Below are 18,284 nucleotides of genomic sequence, written 5' to 3'. Positions count from 1 at the left end.
CTCTTCTTCCTTTTTGGGGATCACATGTAGCCAAGTAAGTTTGTCTTCCATAAACACGGTTTTAACAATGAGTCCGTAAGTGACTGTGGAGGCCAATTTTAGATCCACATGTCCTTCCACAGTGGGAACATAGGTTTCTGGGCGGGAGTTGATCATGGTGTGGATTTGCCAAGTGTGCCTTCCTCTTAGCACATTTCTCCCTTGCGTCCTGAGTTCGAGTGTCTTCAAAGCCCATGACACCTTTGGTAGAGGCTGTTCTCCAATTGGTGCGCTTGCTGGCAAGTGTTTCCCAATTGCTGGTGTTTATACTACATTTTTTTTAGATTTGCCTTGAGACAGTCTTTGAACCTCTTTTGTTGACCATCAGCATTACGCTTTCCATTTTCAAGTTTGGAATAGAGTAGTTGCTTTGGAAGATGATAACCAGGCATCCGTACAACATGACCAGTCCAACAAAGTTGATGTTGAAGAACATCAACTTCTACCATCAGCTTCAACTTCTACCATTCTGTGGTTCTGTGAAATGGATGAGACACAATGGTTTACTAGCTTGGGACATTATTATTATTATTATTTAATGGCATTTGAAATCTAGTGTGGTGCTGCAGTCTCCCACGTCCTTAATGCTGGCTAGATCCCACACTGCACCAATGATGTTTAAATGACAGAATCACATTGGGGTTGGATCTCTTAGAAAGTTCCCATGTTGACCTGGCACCATGGCCTGTTTTGCCAGAACCGCCACCTAGATCCTCCAGTTCCCCTTCACTTCAGCAGTAAGGAAGGTGAGCAGTTCAGGAAGGTGACCCTAACTCCAAAACTCTCTCTGGGAAGGTTTGAAGTGCTTTCCATACCAGACAAAACAGCTTTTTAGTATTTTATTTCCCTGGGCCTTTTTAATTTCTGCGTTCACAAAGTGTTTTCATCCTGGCTGAGACATATGCTCTGTTGTTTAAACTAGCATATCTTTACGTAGTTTTTTTGCTGTGGATTTTCCATCTCTTGTGTTTTTAAGATGGTTAGCCACTTTGAGAAGTTTGGACTTGGCAATATCTGGTTACCAACTTTGTGATATGCCACCAGCTAAACATTGCGATACACTGATATATCACAGTGTCTGAAGTATGGATGGAGCTATGTTGAGGCATTGGCTGGCTTCACAGTTTTCCCCACATAGTGATTTTTTTTGCCATAGGACGCACGCAAACATCATGATTTGCAATATATTGACAGGTCAAAAACTAGGAAACCAATGTCACAATACGGACTTGAGACCCATTTTGGATGATATATCCCTAGTTTTGGCCAGATAAAGGAGGAGGATAGAATTATTTTGGCCATTGAGAGAACCACCAGCCCTATTTACCCTCCTTTCCTTTCTCTCCTTGCAAAGTCAACACAGCATGCATAAAAAAACGTTGCTAGATGTGCCACAATCTTAGACTGGAACTATTAGGCCTGATTCTGGCTTGGCAAAATGTAATCTTGCCTGTGACAGTGTAGGTGAAACCTGTTGAAACTAAAAGTCCTTTCGGGAATTATAGGCACGGAACTGCCAAAACCGTATAGAAATTTATTCATGTATGCTGCTACAGCGGCAAGAATGTCACCTGCCCAAAAATGGGAAAAAAAGAAGGAAGTCCCAGGAAAAGAAGAATAGATACACAAACTTGTGGAATATACAGAAATGGCGAAAAATTAAGAAACCAAGATAACAAACTTGTAATAAAAGGATGGAAATGGTCTATTGAATATTTACAGATGAACTGTAAACAGATAAGAACACGGGCAGGATTATTGTAATAACCTGCAGTTTTATAAGAGTATGTATTTAAAGTAGATAAATAAATGTGTGAATTAAGTTAATTTAGATATGTTGAAAATATGAAGAATAAATTTAAGGAGCCGCAGAAAGAGGGGGAAGGAAGTCAAGTTTTGAAATGTAAAAAAAATGATTATAAAATTATTGAAATGTATAAAATGGAAAATCATAGAAAGAGACTAAAAGTAGAAAACATAATCATGCATTCTGAAAGACCAGTCTCCATCAGAAACCATGTGGCTGGGTTTTGGACTAAGATTACTGATCATTTGTTAAATAAAGGGCATTTGATCAGTTTTTGAAGAATTCCAGGAACCTCTCCTACAGTTTGAAAACCTTGTGTAATGTGTATGGGTTGCTCGTGCGTAAGTTACCGCCTCTCCAGGCTTTGTTGCCTTGCTTAACTTTCAGTCTGGGCAGCCCTTCACTTCGAGGCTGCCTCAGTCACTAGCAGAATCCGTCAGTGGGCATTTCTTAAATCTTTTCCAACATAAAACTTGTTTGACACCCAGTCTCCTCCTACTCTCTCTGCGTGGAAGTCTTCTGCGCAGGGTGGGTAGCGGAGGACCCGTGCTTTCCCCGCTGGTGTCTGGTGAAGATTCCTGGGGCCCTCTCGCCGATTCCCCCATCAGCCCCTCTATATCCCTGGTGTTGCGCTGATTTGCTTCCCCATCTGCGGAGCTGCCTCTCTCCCTGCTAGGCCCTTCTCCAGCATCATTTGAGAGCCTTCCCTCCGCCTCTAGCTCCAATGTCAGTTCCCTGACACCTTGGAGTGCATATTTGTTGTATTTTTAGCAGATATTTAACCAAAAAGAACCCTGCATGTCTTTCCCAACTCCTGTCCCCTTTCCTATGTATTCTTCCTTTAGAAATAAACCCAGAGTGGTTTTGAGCACCCAAGAAGAATCTCTGTTGTTAAGACTGTTGCCAACATCGGGCTTCAGAGAACCATGAGTGGAGGAGGCTGCAACTCAGGGCGGAAATCACATGAGGTCTTAAATTCAGTTCTTGGCATCCAGGGTTAGAATCCTGGGGGCAGATATTGGAAAGACCCCAGCTTGAGAGCATTGCAGAGTCTCTGCCAGTCATTGGGGACAGTAGTAGGTTAAATGGATCAAACGTTGTTGTTGTTTAGTCGTTTAGTCATGTCTGACTCTTAGTGACCCCAGGGACCAGAGCACGCCAGGCACTCCTGTCTTCCACTGCCTCCCGCAGTTTGGTCAGACTCATGCTGGTAGCTTCGAGAACACTGTCCAACCATCTCGTCCTCTGTCTTCCCCTTCTCCTTGTGCCCTCCATCTTTCCCCACCTCAGGGTCTTTTCCAGGGAGTCTTCTCTTCTCATGAGGTGGCCAAAGTATTGGAGTCTCAGCTTCAGGATCTGTCCTTCCAGTGAGCACTCAGGGCTGATTTCCTTCAGAATGGAGAGGTTTGATCTTCTTGCAGTCCATGGGACTCTGAAGAATCTCCTCCAGCACCATAATTCAAAAGCATCAATTCTTTGGCGATCAGCCTTCTTTGTGGTCCAGCTCTCACTTCCATACATCACTACTGGGAAAACCATAGCTTTAACTATATGGACCTTTGTTGGCAAGGTGATGTCTCTGCTTTTTAAGATGCTGTCTAGGTTTGTCAGTTGTTGTTTTAAAACCACCTTCCCCATGAAACTAGAACAATGGGGGTACTCCATGCTTTGGCCGTTGTGGGTTAAATCAAAATAAAATGAGTGCTATTTCTATTAATTATGCAAATGAAGCATGTTTGCCCTTTGAGGCTTGCAGAAGAATAATTACTCAGGATAAGGAATTACACACAAAGAGTTATGTGTGACACTGAAGAACCACCATCATATCATCTCCTCCTGCCCACCTCCAAAAAAATCCCAGATCTGTTTTCTGAGATATCACCAGGATATCAGCACACATTGAAACCTTTTATTTCCAGTATACCTGAAGGAGTGTTTCCACCCCCATCGTTCTGCCCAGATGCTGAGGTCCAGCGCCGAGGGCCTTCTGGCGGTTCCCTCATTGCGAGAAGCAAAGCTACAGGAAACCAGGCAGAGGGCCTTCTCAGTAGTGGCACCCGATCTGTGGAATACCCTTCCATCAGATGTCAAAGAAACAAACAACTATTTGACATTTAGAAGACATCTGAAGGCAGCCCTGTTCAGGGAAGTTTTTAATGTGTGACATTTTAATGTCTTTTTAATCTTTGTTGGAAGCCGCCCAGAGTGGCTTGGGAAACCTAGCCAGATGGACGGTTTACAAGTAATAAATTATTATTATTATTATTATTATTATTATTATTATTATTAATTATTATTTCATAGCTTTTGGTACTGAAAGCCTTAAAGCTGAGATTTTCAAGATGCCGATGCTTTATTTTATTTACCAAGAGGTTTAAAACAAAAAACAAAACAGGATGTGATGCATAGTACCATCAAATTGAAACCCACGTCACACCTCTCTTAAAATGAGTGGTCAAAGTTAACCGGAGTGCAGCAATTAATAAAATGCAGATTGAAAGGAAAACTTCTAAAAGTTTCCCCTTGAAAACTGAGGCTGCTGGGACTGTTCACATTTCCTGGGGGAAGGAATGTCGCAACTGCAAGGCCACGTCCCCCTTTTGCATGACCAGATTCTGCGTTTGCAGGGAGGTCATCAAAGCGCTTGCGTTGTCACACCCTAAAGCTCTGCTCCTTCCTAGGAAACCATTAGACTACTAAACCTTGGTGTCTTCAGTTCCCACAGCCAATTGCCACCCCCCCATACCGCTCAGCAGAGCTCTTGTTTCATTCTTCTAGAAATTATACATCACAGACATGATTTGGCCACGGCTGTCAAACAAAAGAAAACTCTGCCCAGTAGTGACGCTTCCCTAAAGCTTGCTATTCTCCTCTTAAGCTTGATCAGATTTTGTGTATGCATCAGCTATAAAATGTGCCAATTTATGGACATTTACTTAGTGCGTGCCATCTCCCGTTCCTGGACTGCTTCCACCCCACACAAATTTATTTTGCTTGGCTTAGAACGGTCACTGAAGAATTATGCCGTTAACGAGCAAAACAGTTTTCAAATGCCTACTTTTCCCCCCTTCGTAGTTCTGGTTTGTCCACAGAGAAATTGAACTTAATCTGATTCTAAATGAGGGTTGGGTTTCTCCTTGGGAAAAATATAGGCCTGTAAAAGTGACGGATTATAGAGAGGAAGTGTTGGATTTTCCAGACATGAAATTATCAGAATTGTCACTTTGTTTATGACATCTTAAAAATGAAGCAACACGATCCTCAGTGAAATTTATCCTTTTTGAAATTGACAGGAAGCCCTCAGTAACACTGTCTCTGGATTTTTAACCAACCTTCCCAACCCAGTAACAGCATAATAATTTGCCAATATTTCATTTAAAACAGTATAAATATTCTGCCCTCGCAATCTGATTTGAGGAGAAATGCTGCGAAAAAGAAATATGTGCACCTTTGTATAAAAAAACGGAGTGGACTTTGATGTGGGGGTACAGATCAGTGCATTATGAAATGATTTGCTTAGAAATTGTAACTTTTTGTTATTTACTTTTAAATGAGGACCAGGTGAGTTTTATTCAAGGAAGCAGGCTGACAAATAACACAAGGAGGTTGATAAATGCCCTGCGTTACAACTTCCTATTTGGTACTCATTCAGCTTAGTTGTCTCAAGGCATCCTTAATAATTTCCTCTCGCCCTCTCATCTTTGGCAGTTTGCATACTTATTTATTTTGTGTGTGTGTGCTCGCTAATGCACACAAGGACTAGAGTGAATAAAAGAATGGTGACCCTTTTCCTCTCTGCCAGGGAACAGGGAGCACAGCAAACATGCCAGCTTCCCAAATGTCTCAAACGTGCAAGTTTTAAATACATTTAAAAACCGCAAAGCAAAATGCATCGTGGGGAATCTTAATTTTTTTTTTTTAAGATTTCAAAGCAGCTTGGATATAGGTACATCGTGTGCAGAAGTGGAGGGAAATTGTGTCTCTGGGGTCTTTTTCTCCTGAAGAAGAGTTACAATAATTTAGCTACAGGATTTTAAATGGCTTAATGTTTCCTCCTGGCTTCGTGTCAAATTGCATCTTCAGTTGGGGGGGGGGTAGAGGAGGAATATTTGTATGTTGTGAGGCACCCTAAGATCTACGAAGGGTTGTATACAAATTTTAATAATAATAATGGCATAGAAAAATGGACTTTAAAGTTAACGGACTATGCGGGGCTGGTGAAACTAACGTAAAATTAAGAAACCAACAGGACAGACTATTTATGAAGGAATGGAAGCGCTTTTTGGGATATCTGGGGAAAAAAATCAGATGAAATCACAGGCAGGATTTGGAATATGAGGAGCGGAAGGAAAACGATAATATTTGAAATAAAAATATGTCTTTGGTGAAATGTTTATTAGAATGCCATTTGTAAGTGGGATGGGGTTAGGAACAGCATGGAGGGAAAGGCAGGAAGTTAAAGTTGAAAGACATTTGAAAGTTGGAATTCATATGTAAAGATTTTAAACTTTAATAAAAAACTGAAACACACACACACGTGCATAGGTGGGGGAAGAACTGGATCATTATAATTCTGACAACTTTCATCCAGAGGATTTAGCTGTCGTTCCTCTGGGAAAAGACAAAACAGGTACCAGAGCAGCATTTTTGGAGAAAGCGGCGTGAGAGTGATGAAGGAAGCAACATAATTGGTTTGTGGGGCAGGAAAAGCGCTCTCTCTCTCTCTCTGTGTGTGTGTGTGTTTGTCTGTGTGTGTAGGGAGGAGTGCTGCCTGAACTCGAATGGAAATATTTTGCCCTACTGTGTTTTAATTACGGCGACTACAGCTCGAGAAACGACAACAGTATGGCAAGTGTTAAAAGACTAGGCCGGCTGGCTTTTATACAAGACGCGCCGAGCCTTTGGCTTTCGGACGCAGCCGAGGCTGGCGTAGGATTGCAAACGACCCCCAGGGGGATAAAATGGCATCCAGCTAGATGGAAGGGCCTTTCATAATCCGATAGTCTAGCAGCAGTTAATATAGAAAGAACATGTTAAGAATTTATGTGCTTTCATCATATCAGAGAGAGGTGCGGGAGAGAGAAGAGGGGGATAACAGGGACGGTGGTCTCATAGAACTGGCCTTCCAAGAAGTCACCTCTTATAATTAAAAAGAGTGCTGAGGGGGTCTCTGTTGGAATTCCTGTAATGAAAGTTCATAATACAGAACCTGTTGGGTTAACAGCCGCATCCTCCGAGGGTCGTCATCAGTCTCTGGTACTCTCCTGCATCCCTCGCTAAACACGAGCTCTCCTGTTCTTAGAGCAGGATGCAAATAGGTCGAGAAAGCATTGCACCGTCGAAATAACCAAAACCGAAACTTGCACTGAAATTCAGTGCAAATGCACAATTCTTAATAACGGATTTTGTCAAAGCATTCGTGGCTAGTTTTCTCTCCCCTAGCTTTCCCCTCCCTCTTTCTATTTTATGGGTGCTTCCAGACTGTTGCTGTTTTTAGCTGGGATTAAGTAGCATCCTGGCAAATTCAGCTTTCACAATCGTAGTTCCTTGAGAAGGCTTGCACAACAAGCCTCCTTCTCCCCTCCCCAAAGATCGGACCTTTTGCAAAAAGTGATGGGCAAATGCACCGGGAAGCAAAACTTGCTTGGGTGCAACATCACTTTACCACCCCTTGAAGAAATCGGGATGAATTTTTGTAAAATATCCAGTCATCTATTCTCCCTGGGTGAATGTTCAACAAACAGTATGCCTGAGTGTGCCCTAAATCTAAGAGCAAGCTTCAAATATGCAGAATTCTGCTTTTGCTCCCGCAATCTTTGTTTGAGAATGAAGCTTAAAACGGCCATGGATGTCGGGATTATAATGTGTGCCTGACTCTTTTCTTCCATGCACATGACCTCTGCCCTTGGGAATAACCGTTCTGCCGTGCGATTTTCAGCTATCTGCCTGTAAATACGTGTTTCGGGTTTAATGTTGCTAGGAGAAAAGAGAGAGGGTGTGTGTGTGTGTGTTGCATGCATATGTTTAATTCAACTTGCCGCTTAGGCCAGCCGCAGTTGACTGTGCCCCTTCAAACGGTTTGCGTCCGAGGCTTTGGAAACAAAAGCCAAGTTTGAATTTTGACAAGCAGTTTCGCTTGGAGAGCCAAGTGGCCTTTATAATTTCAGCCGATGCGAGGGAACTTCCCTGTGCATCTTGCCGGAGTTCGTCTGCCCACTAGAGCGCACTGTTGCCTTGCCTTCCACCCGCAGACGCCTCTTGCTCGCTGGAGCAGGGAAGGCCATCTCTGTTTAGTCTGCTCTCGAAGGGTCTCCACATGACCAGTGTGGACCCCATGGACTTCCCGAAACATGTGTTAGCAATTTAGCAGCAGACATTTATTTCTTTGTTTTACTGCCTGGCTCTTGGAGAAAGTGTCGGTGCTGGGTTATGGGCTGTCTGGAGCATGTCAGAGGCCACGGGGATCAAGTTCATGTGACAGGCCAAGCTAAAGGGAAGGATGGAGTCTGAGGAGGTGAGGAAACTGACCCTCTCTCTCTCCCCTCTCTCAGCAGCAACAAATCCTTGCCTGTCTGTGGGCCGCAGCCAAAATTTGGGGCCGTTCGGAGTTCGTGGGGCAGCTGAACAAACAGAACGCAATTCTGGTCTGTTGCTCTGCTGCATCGAACTTCAGATTCAAGTTACTGCCGTTTCCATTTCTCCTTTTCCCTCCCTCACAAAAAAGGGGGACCAACTGAACATCACCCCCGTCTCTTTCCATCCCCACCTTTTAAAAGTGCTCTTTTACATTCCTTCTCTCCCTCCCTTTCTCTCTCCTTTTAGCTCCATCCAGACGAGGAGACCTTGAAATTCTTGGCTTCTGCATGCTCCAGTGGATGTGTGGGAATCTGCCGTGGGATCGGAATTTGAGGAACCCCGATTCTGTCCGGGATGCAAAAGCAAAGTAAAAACAGAAGCATGATTTATTTAAAACGTATTTTGGGGTGTTCTCACCTCCCTCCAAAGCTCAGGGCAGGTTATGATGGTGAAATGGTTGCATCTGTAAAATGGGGAGGGAAGGATTGCAGGGGCGTTTGCTTTGTGTGCAGAAGGTTCTGGGTTCGAATGGTGGCATCTCCAGGTAAGGGGACGTCCTCTGTCTGAAACCCTGGAGGAGAGCTGTTGCCATTCAGCGCAGACAACATTGAGGTACCTGCTCCAGTGTTCCTAACTTAAAGAGATAGGTATTTCCTTCAACAATTCCACAAGTCTTAGGGTCGTGGGTTCGAGCCCCGAGTTGGGCAAAAAGATTCCGGCATTGCAAGGGGTTGGACTGGATGACTCTTGCGGTCCCTTTCCAACTCTACAATTCTGCAAAATAGCTCTCAAGTGGTCAGGAAACAAGAGAACAGTGCTGGCCGCATTGGGTGTGCATTTCTGGAGAGTGGGGTGAGCATTCTCCCATTGCTAGATTTCCAGAAGACAAATATTAGTGCACTCCATTGTTGGGATACTGCCAGGGAGATAAAGTCCATCATGGCCCCCAAGCCGGCTGCCGGACGATCCATCGACCTCCCGTAGACACGCAGTATCGGCAATTAGCGACATGAGCTCCAGAACATTCTAGAGCCGATGCACACTCTTTATCAGCAGATAATGCACAGCCAAAAGTCGCACTCAGGAGAGCATTATTTACAAGTTTTATCCAGCGTTGATCAGAACCAAGAAAGCCATGACTGCCTGCGTCAGTGTCTCCGACACAGAGAGAAACGAAAGCAACAGAAAACATAAACATCCTGTGAACAGGAAATACGCAGACTCTGTGATTCACAGCCTGCTCCCTTTTAAGGTGGAACGGAAATATCCTAACATCCATGTTAACAAACGCTCCCTCCCCACACTGCTAAACATGCATTATCTGGAGTAACTCTTAATGTGATTTTGACTCATTTAACTTTCAAGGAACCATGCTTGGGACTGCAACCTCATTTAATTTCCAGGGTATGATTCAGTATATGAAAAGTGCCTTTTCTTTACGTAACCACAGAGGTCTAGGAATGGGGAGCAGCTGCGGGGGGTGGGGTGGGGGTTAAGGTACATTCCTTATTGCAGGGTGGGGAGAGTCACCCCTCTCTTGCATTATCTATTTCAGTGGACAGCTCACAGTCTAAATGAGTTTATGATCAGAGCTGCCCAACATAGGCCATTGCATGAGCCCTTGTAGTCTTCGTAGAGAAAGGACACAAATCACCTATAGCTGTTGCTCCACCACTGGGTGGATATGGGCCAGTCTGTCCTGAGTCTTGCTCTGGCTAGCAGGCAGATGACAGTGATTTATTATCAAATTATTGGGGAGGAATCCATAACTCTGTTAGGATTCTTGCCCCGTGTTTGCAGTCATGGGATTGTTGTCTATCATATGATGGTGTATGTGATGGAGATAGGATGTTTTGTACTGCTGTGTTCTGGAATGTGGGACTATTGTCCTTTTTTTCCTTTCTCTTTGCTGTCTGATGAGAAAGAGGAAGGAGCTAAGGCAGAATGCTCCCGGTGTATTATATGTAAATAAAAGTAGATTAGCCAAAATGCTGTGCTACTGAGTTCTGTTACGTGAAGTGCAAATACTCTGCACGATCCCTAAGCATGCTAATGCCTTTTGGTATCAGTCGCTGTGATGTTCGGGCTGAAGGAGGCTTTCGAAGCTCCTGAACGACTGACCAGGAGGGAGAGAACATGCCAGTTGGGCATGTGTCTCTGCCAGGGTCCCACATGCAGGAGGATGATCCTAACAAACTCTGCATGCATGAGGCTGCAGGTTCAATTCCCAGCAGCTCCCTTCCCTCAACAACATGCAAATTGAAACACAGGCATCCTATTCTGGATCAGGCCCATCTAGTCCAGCATCCTGTTCTCAAAGTGGCCAGACAGATATTTCAGTGGGAAGCCTGCTAGCAGGATCTGACCACAGCAGCACCCCTCCCTACTTGCAATACTGCTTTCAAAAAATAATTGGTCCTCTTTTCTATGTCTTTACTGATCCTTGTTTATATTTGTGAGACGTCTTGAGTCCCATCAGGGAAAAAGGTGGGGTATAAATACGTAATAAGAATAAAAATCTGGTTGGCCACTGTGAGAACAGGCTCCTGGACTAGTTGCTAACATTCTTAATTTCCAGCAATGCCCTTGCAGAAATGTGTATGCTAGGCAAAATAGCATTCAGAACGAAAGGGGAACCAATGGGTACATGTGGTGGTCTTGCAAACTTGTGTGCAAATTTTGGGAAGGCGTCATGAAGGAAATTTCTGAAATAATAGACGCACTGGTGCCTTTAAACCCCAAATTGCTTTTTTAAAATCCAACTTTGATGAGTCAAATATGGATTAAATTATGTAAACCACTTACAATCGTTGCTATTAGTAGCTGCTCGCTTGACCATATCACAGGGCTGGAAGGATTTCTCGGGGCATTATTATTATTAAACCAAATATTTAATGTTTATTCTCATTACTCAAAAATTGACTAGTAAATTAAGAGTATCTTGAGGTGCAGATAAAGCTATGGATTTTGCCTCTGTTTGGTAGCCGTTTCTAACTTATATGACAGGCCAGTCATGGGGATGGCAAGTTCCAATGAAAAATGACCCCTTTTTTTGATATTCATAACATTTGCTTTGTATTTTTCTTTATCAGGTTGGTTTCTCTTGTAACATCTAAATCACTGTAGTCTCTTGAGAATGTACTTTGTTTTATGAAGTATTAACTCTGTACCCTGGTGTGTGTGTGTATGTTGTACTGTTTATCCTGCTCGTTTTACTTATTTATGTTATTTCATAATTCTTACCAGGTTGCTATTTTAACTATTATGAAGTTAAAATAGCAGTAAAAAGTCTTGATTTTTAAAAATTCATATTGGGAGAAATGCTGCCAAATCTTGGTTTAGGACTATTTTTAATAATAATAATAATAATAATAATAATAATAATAATAATAATAATGCAGAAATGTCAGAAACTTGAATTTAAAATTGGGGGGGGGGACCCAAGGAACTGAAAATGACAGATTTGTCAGTCTCTTCCAGCTTGTTTTTAAAAAATGCTTTTTAAACGCTTGTTTTTTAAAATGTAAAAATCTGGTGCAAGGTTAGAGCTGGAGAAATAGCACCATTGAAGTATGCAGTGCTGGGCTGGGCTCTGCATATGGTTGATTTCTACATCTGCCTTCACATTTGGCATTTGCTGAATTGACATCATTCTTCCTGAGAGTCTTTATTTCAGACAGAATTTGATCGAGTTGTACAAATTGCCTATACAGTGGTACCTCGGATTAAGTACTTAATTCGTTCTGGAGGTCCGTTCTTAACCTGAAACTGTTCTTAAACTGAGGTACCACTTTAGCTAATGGGGCCTCCTGCTGCCGCCATTCCACCTGCTCACAATTTCTGTTCTCATCCTGAAGCAAAGTTCTTAACCCGAGGTACTATTTCTGGGTTAGTGGAGTCTGTAACCTGAAGTGTATGTAACCTGAAGCGTATGAAATAACCCGAGGTACCACCTCTGGTTGTGAACGGGATCCATTCCGCAGCCCCATTCGCATCCTGAGCAGAATGCAACCCACGTCTGAGCATCTGAGCGTCTGCGGGTCGCGATTCGCCGCTTCTGCACATGCATGTGACGTCATTTTCAGCGTCTGCGCATGCACGAATGGTGAAACCTGGAAGTAACCCTTTCCAGTACTTCTTGGTCGCCACAGGACGCAACCTGAAAAGATTTAACCCGAAGCGTCTTTAACCCAAGGTATGACTGGGTTAACCCAAGGTATGACAAGGACGCAGGTGGCGCTGTGGGTTAAACCACAGAGCCTAGGACTTGCCGATCAGAAGGTCGGTGGTTCGAATCCCCGCGATGGGGTGAGCTCCCGTTGCTCGGTCCCTGCTCCTGCCCACCTAGCAGTTCGAAAGCACGTCAAAGTGCAAGTAGATAAATAGGTACCGCTCCGGCAGGAAGGTAAACGGCGTTTCCGTGCGCTGCTCTGGTTTGCCAGAAGCGGCTTAGTCATGCTGGCCACATGACCCGAAAGCTGTACGCCAGCTCCCTCGACCAATAAAGCGAGATGAGTGCCGCAACCCCAGAGTCAGTCACGACTGGACCTAATAGTCAGAGGTCCCTTTACCTTTACCTATGACTGTATAAACCCCACTGTTTTCTCCAGCCCTGGCTGGCTGGCTTGCATGTTGCTTTCACAACAGCCCTGCAAAGATGAACAGGCTATTTATGTCCCTGTGTAATCTAAGACAGCTGTTCATAGCTGAATGAGGATTCGAACCCAGGTTTGCCTAGTCCCAGCATGCTGTGTGTGCAGTGTATCACAGTGGCATGCCGGCTTGAATTGATGAAATTTGACCCAGCCTGCTCAGTTCTGCCTTTTTTTCTTTGGTGTGGGATTTTGGCTACTTTGCTGCCAAAAGTCGGGTTTATTTTTAAGCGTGCAATTACATACAGCCCTGCGTATGATCTTTAAGGAGGCGGAACTGGGCAAAGCAAAGAGAAGTCTCTGTGAAATTTGCCTCTTTCTCTCTGTGTCTCTCATATTTCCTATATGGCTATGATTTCAGCCTGTATATATACCAGCCGAGGACATTTTAAGGGTTAAGAATCAAGGGGACCTTGTTGCCTAAAAGTATTATCTCCCCTCCACCACCGAGCAAATCAAGTTAAAAGTCGCCATGGCTAAACAGCCCCTTTGGAAAGCAGAAGGTAGCTCACTTGTTCCATTGGCTCAAAAGGCATAGCTAGGTAGTTATAAAAATACGTACTGCTGTTCGTAGAAAAATCTCCAAGCAGTTTGCAACAAATTATGCATAAAACCACACAGTAAAACCATATAAAAAGTTAGAAATCAGCTAACTGTTGCAGAAAGGTGTGTTCCTAATTGCCCACAGAAGCCTGACAGAATAGAAAAGTTTCCAGCAAGGGTTTAAAAGCAGAGATGGAAAGTGGCTATTGAATCATTGTTGGCAGAGCATCCCATAATTCTGGGTCAATAACTGGGGAGGGGGGGGTTAGTTTCTTATTGTCAAAGGAACCACGCCAACCTGGGGAACGGCCAATGACACTCCTGCAGATGATCCCAGGGATCAAGTGCGGATATAAAGGCCATGAATATTTCTGCAGCTTGATCAGGGCCATGGACTAGCAGTTAAATTGCACGAAATTAAGGAAGATCAAACCTCTCCATTCTGAAGGAAATCAGCCCTGAGTGCTCACTGGAAGGACAGATCCTGAAGCTGAGGCTCCAATACTTTGGCCACCTCATGAGAAGAGAAGCCTCCCTGGAAAAGACCCTGATGTTGGGAAAGATGGAGGGCACAAGGAGAAGGGGACGACAGAGGACGAGATGGTTGGACAGTGTTCTCAAAGCTACCAGCATGAGTGTTGCTGAACTACAGCTCCCAGCATCCCTTGTGATGACTGAGGCGCATGGGAGTTGGAGTCCCAACAATATCCAGAGAGCCACAGCCTACCCACACAAATGTATGCTTAGTTTGGTAACTTTCCTGCAGTCATTTAATGTTCTAAATCATGGACAGACAAACTAAGGCCCAGGGGCCGGATGTAGCCCAATCGCCTTCTAAATCCAGCCCGAGGATGGTCCAGGAATCAGCATGTTTTTACATGAGTAGAATGTGCCCTTTTTAAAAAAATGGATCTCTGGGTTATTTGTGGGGCCTGCCTGGTGTTTTTACATGAGTAGAATGTCTGCTTTTATTTAAAATGCATCTTTGGGTTGTTTGTGGGGCATTGGAATTTGTTCATTGTTATTTTTTTCAAAATATAGTCCAGCCCCCCACAAGGTCTGAGGGACAGTGGACTGGCCCCCTGCTGAAAAAGTTTGCTGTCCCCTGCTCTAAAGTGTGTGCATTTAAGCAGTGTCAGAATTGCAGTTGGCTAGCCACAGTTCATGAAGCTGAGGCTCCAATACTTTGGCCACCTCTTGAGAAGAGAAGACACCCTGGAAAAGACCCTGATGTTAGGAAAGATGGAGGGCACAAGGAGAAGGGGACGGCAGAGGACGAGATGGTTGGACAGTGTTCTCAAAGCTACCAGCATGAGTTTGACCAAACTGCAGGAGGCAGTGGAAGACAGGAGTGCCTGGCGTGCTCTGGTCCATGGGTTCACGAAGAGTCGGACACGACTAAACGACTAAAAACAACAACAGCCACAGTTCATGATTTCCAAATAATAAAATAAAGCATATCTCTCTGTGCCTAGATGGAGGCAATATTTGGGTAAGGCTGCCTCTTACATTGCTAAGCTCAATGACAGGGGAATGCCAGCCAGTTCCACCTAAGTCGCCTCTTCCGTCACAGTGACTTGTGTTTGCTGACTCCTGTTGTAAATGCTGTTGCTTCCTTCTGCCCCCTGTAAGAATTATAGAGTTGGATTCAAGTCCTACCCTCCAGAGCAGGAGAAAACAAGCTTGTTCCTTCTTCCATGTGACAGTCCTTTGGATATTGGAAGAATATTTTATTGGGTGTTTTTCCCTCTCATCTCTTTCGGGTGCTTTCAGGAAAGCATTTTGTGAATGTAGGGAGGGGAAAAACACACACAAACATTTAGCATTTCCCTTTCCCCCCTCGCCCTTTTCCTCCTCCACCCAGCATGCGTACTGTAATTAGCCCTGGTTAAATGCACTGCCTGCTGTCGCTCTTTTGCTCTTACTGGTGGGACTTGAGGAAGCTAATTGCTTGTGGCCCCACATAGCCGGTCGCTCAGCACACCGGCAATGCTGCGATGGAGGTGCTGCGAGTGGCGGAGGCAGCAAACTTTTAAGTAGGGCAAGTCACAACAGAGGTACACAATGGGGATAGCTGATCTGCAGAAATCAATCTGTGCATTCAGTTTGGCACTGGCTCTCTGCAGAGAGAGGGGGGGAGCGGGGGGAGCCTGCAGGCTGCAGATAATACAGATTGCATCTGTAAATGTTGACTTTGTACAGTATTGTTTAATATATATATTATTTCCCACCCCCCTCCTTTAGAACTTCTGATCATTAGAGTCCCTCACAGACCACCCCTAGCGCCATTCAGCATCCGATCAATGTAATCCATCAAGCTTCTTTATTAATTCTCCAGCCAAGGATTAACCCCTTGGGGGGATGATACTTCCTTTCCCCCCTCCCCAAGACTCTGAACTAAATCCACATACACTATTGTGTGTGCGTGTTGCACTTCTTTTAATTTTTAAGAATGGGGTGGCTGAAGAAAGGGTTGCAGCTCAGTGGCAGAGCACAAGATTTTATCAATAGTGAATCATAGAGTTCGAAGAGACCCTCAGGATCAGCTAGTCCAACCCCCTGCAGTGCAGAAATATGCAGCTGATCAAACCTGCAACCTTGGCGTTACTTATCAGCATCACGCTCTAACCAACTGAGCTATCCCCATGAGCAATGATCTCGTTATAGAATTTCAGGTAACTGGGCTGGGAAGATCCTCTGTCAAAGGCAGGGGTAGCAAATACTGTGCCCTCCAGGCAGGGCTGTCTTAAGAATATGCCCCAAAGTTTTTAGGAAAGGTTCCCCAGAGTTGTTGGGCGCCTGGGGGGGGGAACAACCAACGCAAGCAGCAGGGGAGCCCAGCGCAACAAACCAGCCCGAAGCGTCGGCGTCTGAGCAAAGCCGGGTGCCTCGTGGTGTAAGCTGGTTCCACAGGGCGGGCGCCACTACCGAGAAGGCCCTCTGCCTGGTTCCCTGCAGCTTTGCTTCTCGCAATGAAGGAACCGCCAGAAGGCCCTCGGCGCTGGGCCTCAGCATCCGGGCAGAACGTTGGGGGTAGACATGCTCCTTCAGCTATACTGGGCGGAGGCCGTTTAGGGCTTTAACGGTCAACACCAACAATTTGAATTGTGCTCAGAAATGTACTGTGTGGGCCTCCCCACGGGCGGGCCTCTCCATGGCCCTACGCCAATCCCAGGTGCGCAGCATGGCGGAGCCGGCCGGCTGCCTCGGCGCTCGCTAGCTCACTCGCCCCCAAACTTGTGGTGCAGAGCCGCCCACAGCAGAAGAACCCGCCGTGGCGCTCCGACCGACGGGCAGGCTCTTCCCTGGACTCTCGGCCTGGTGCCCCTGAGAGCCCGGTGCCCGGGTGCCCCACACCCCTAGTGCCTATAGGTACGACGGCCCTGCCTCCAATCTCCTAAGAAGAAGAGTTTGGATTTGATATCCCGCTTTATCACTACCCGAAGGAGTCTCAAAGCGGCTAACATCTCCTTTCCTTTCCTCCCCCACAATAAACACTCTGTGAGGTGAGTGGGGCCGAGAGACTTCAGAGAAGTGAGACTAGCCCAAGGTCACCCAGCAGCTGCATGTGGAGGAGCGGGGAAGCGAACCCAGTTCACCAGATTACAAGTCTACCGCTCTTAACCACTACACCACACTGGCTCCTAGCTCCCATCAGCCCCAGCCAGCTTGCCCAGTGGTCAAGGATGATGGGAACTGGAGGGCACCACATTCTTAACCCCTGGTTTGGCAAAACGCTGCTCATCAGTCAACAGGACTAAGCTGAAATCCCCCACTGGGCAGCATCAGTGTGAAGGAGTGTCGTGTGCATTGGCTGACCTCACTAGTGAAACACACTTCCTACGTTGCTGCTTGAGTTGAATATCGTCGTGGCTCTTTAGGTGCTGATGTGCACAGCTTTGTATTTTATGACAAGGGGCTAAACTTTAAAGCAGAGCATGTGCTCTTGCTTTTTGTGACGCATCCTTGACTTGGTTATCATTTTTTCCAATCTAAAGCAGTGCTTCCAAACCCGTTTAGTATGGTGTGCAGCAAACAGATAGAGGTTTATTTCTTCCACTCTTACAATCTGGGGGGGGGGGACACATCCTATGCAAATTAGGACCATTTGAATAACATAATTTGCCTCTGAGATTTTTAAGTTTACATCGGAACATCTTCTGATGCCCTAGAGGGTGATCTAATTTACCATGTTTCTTTTACTTGCATTTAGTAAGCAAACTGCCAGGCTTGTCTAATGCGGTATTTGATATTGGCCTCCGTTCGTTGTTACGAATGAATTTACGAAACAGGAGAAAAACTGGAAAAGAAAGATCTGGGGAAATCTCCATGCAGGCTTGCTTACCCCACATCACTCCTCATGTTTCTAGAACCCAGGGCCATCCGATTACGCTAAATTCAGGACAAAGGAAGTTCTGTTCCACACAGCACATAGTTAAATTGGAATTGACTGCCACAAAATACAGTAATGTCCACTAACTTGGAGGATGAAGCTGTCAAAGGCTTCTGGCTGCAGTGGTTGTGTTCTACCTCCACCGAATGCTTCTTGCTTGAAATTGGGAGACTTATTTTGTGCTCAGGTCCTGCTTCCAGACTTTCCATAGGTGTCTCGTTGGCTGCTGTGAGAACAGAATGGTCGAAGGTCCTTTGCTCTGATCCAGCAAAGA

General features: G+C 45.1%; 1 protein-coding gene and 1 long non-coding RNA gene across 2 annotated transcripts in view; both read left to right on the top strand.

The window, feature by feature from the left end:
• LOC309529748 overlaps window positions 1-18,284 on the top strand; it is a 537,650-nt gene that overhangs the window by 337,158 nt on the left and 182,208 nt on the right. The gene's annotated exons all lie outside the window — the stretch shown is intronic.
• VRK2 (VRK serine/threonine kinase 2) overlaps window positions 1-18,284 on the top strand; it is a 69,169-nt gene that overhangs the window by 34,986 nt on the left and 15,899 nt on the right. The window contains exon 9 of the mRNA XM_082217691.1: window positions 8,669-8,789. Coding sequence (XP_082073817.1) covers window positions 8,669-8,789 — 121 coding nt within the window. The remainder of the gene's footprint in view (window positions 1-8,668; window positions 8,790-18,284) is intronic.

This window comes from Podarcis vaucheri, assembly GCF_965113315.1.
Source record: "Podarcis vaucheri genome assembly, chromosome: 3".
Lineage (NCBI taxonomy): Eukaryota > Metazoa > Chordata > Lepidosauria > Squamata > Lacertidae > Podarcis > Podarcis vaucheri.
This window is presented reverse-complemented; position numbering and strand designations above follow the sequence as displayed.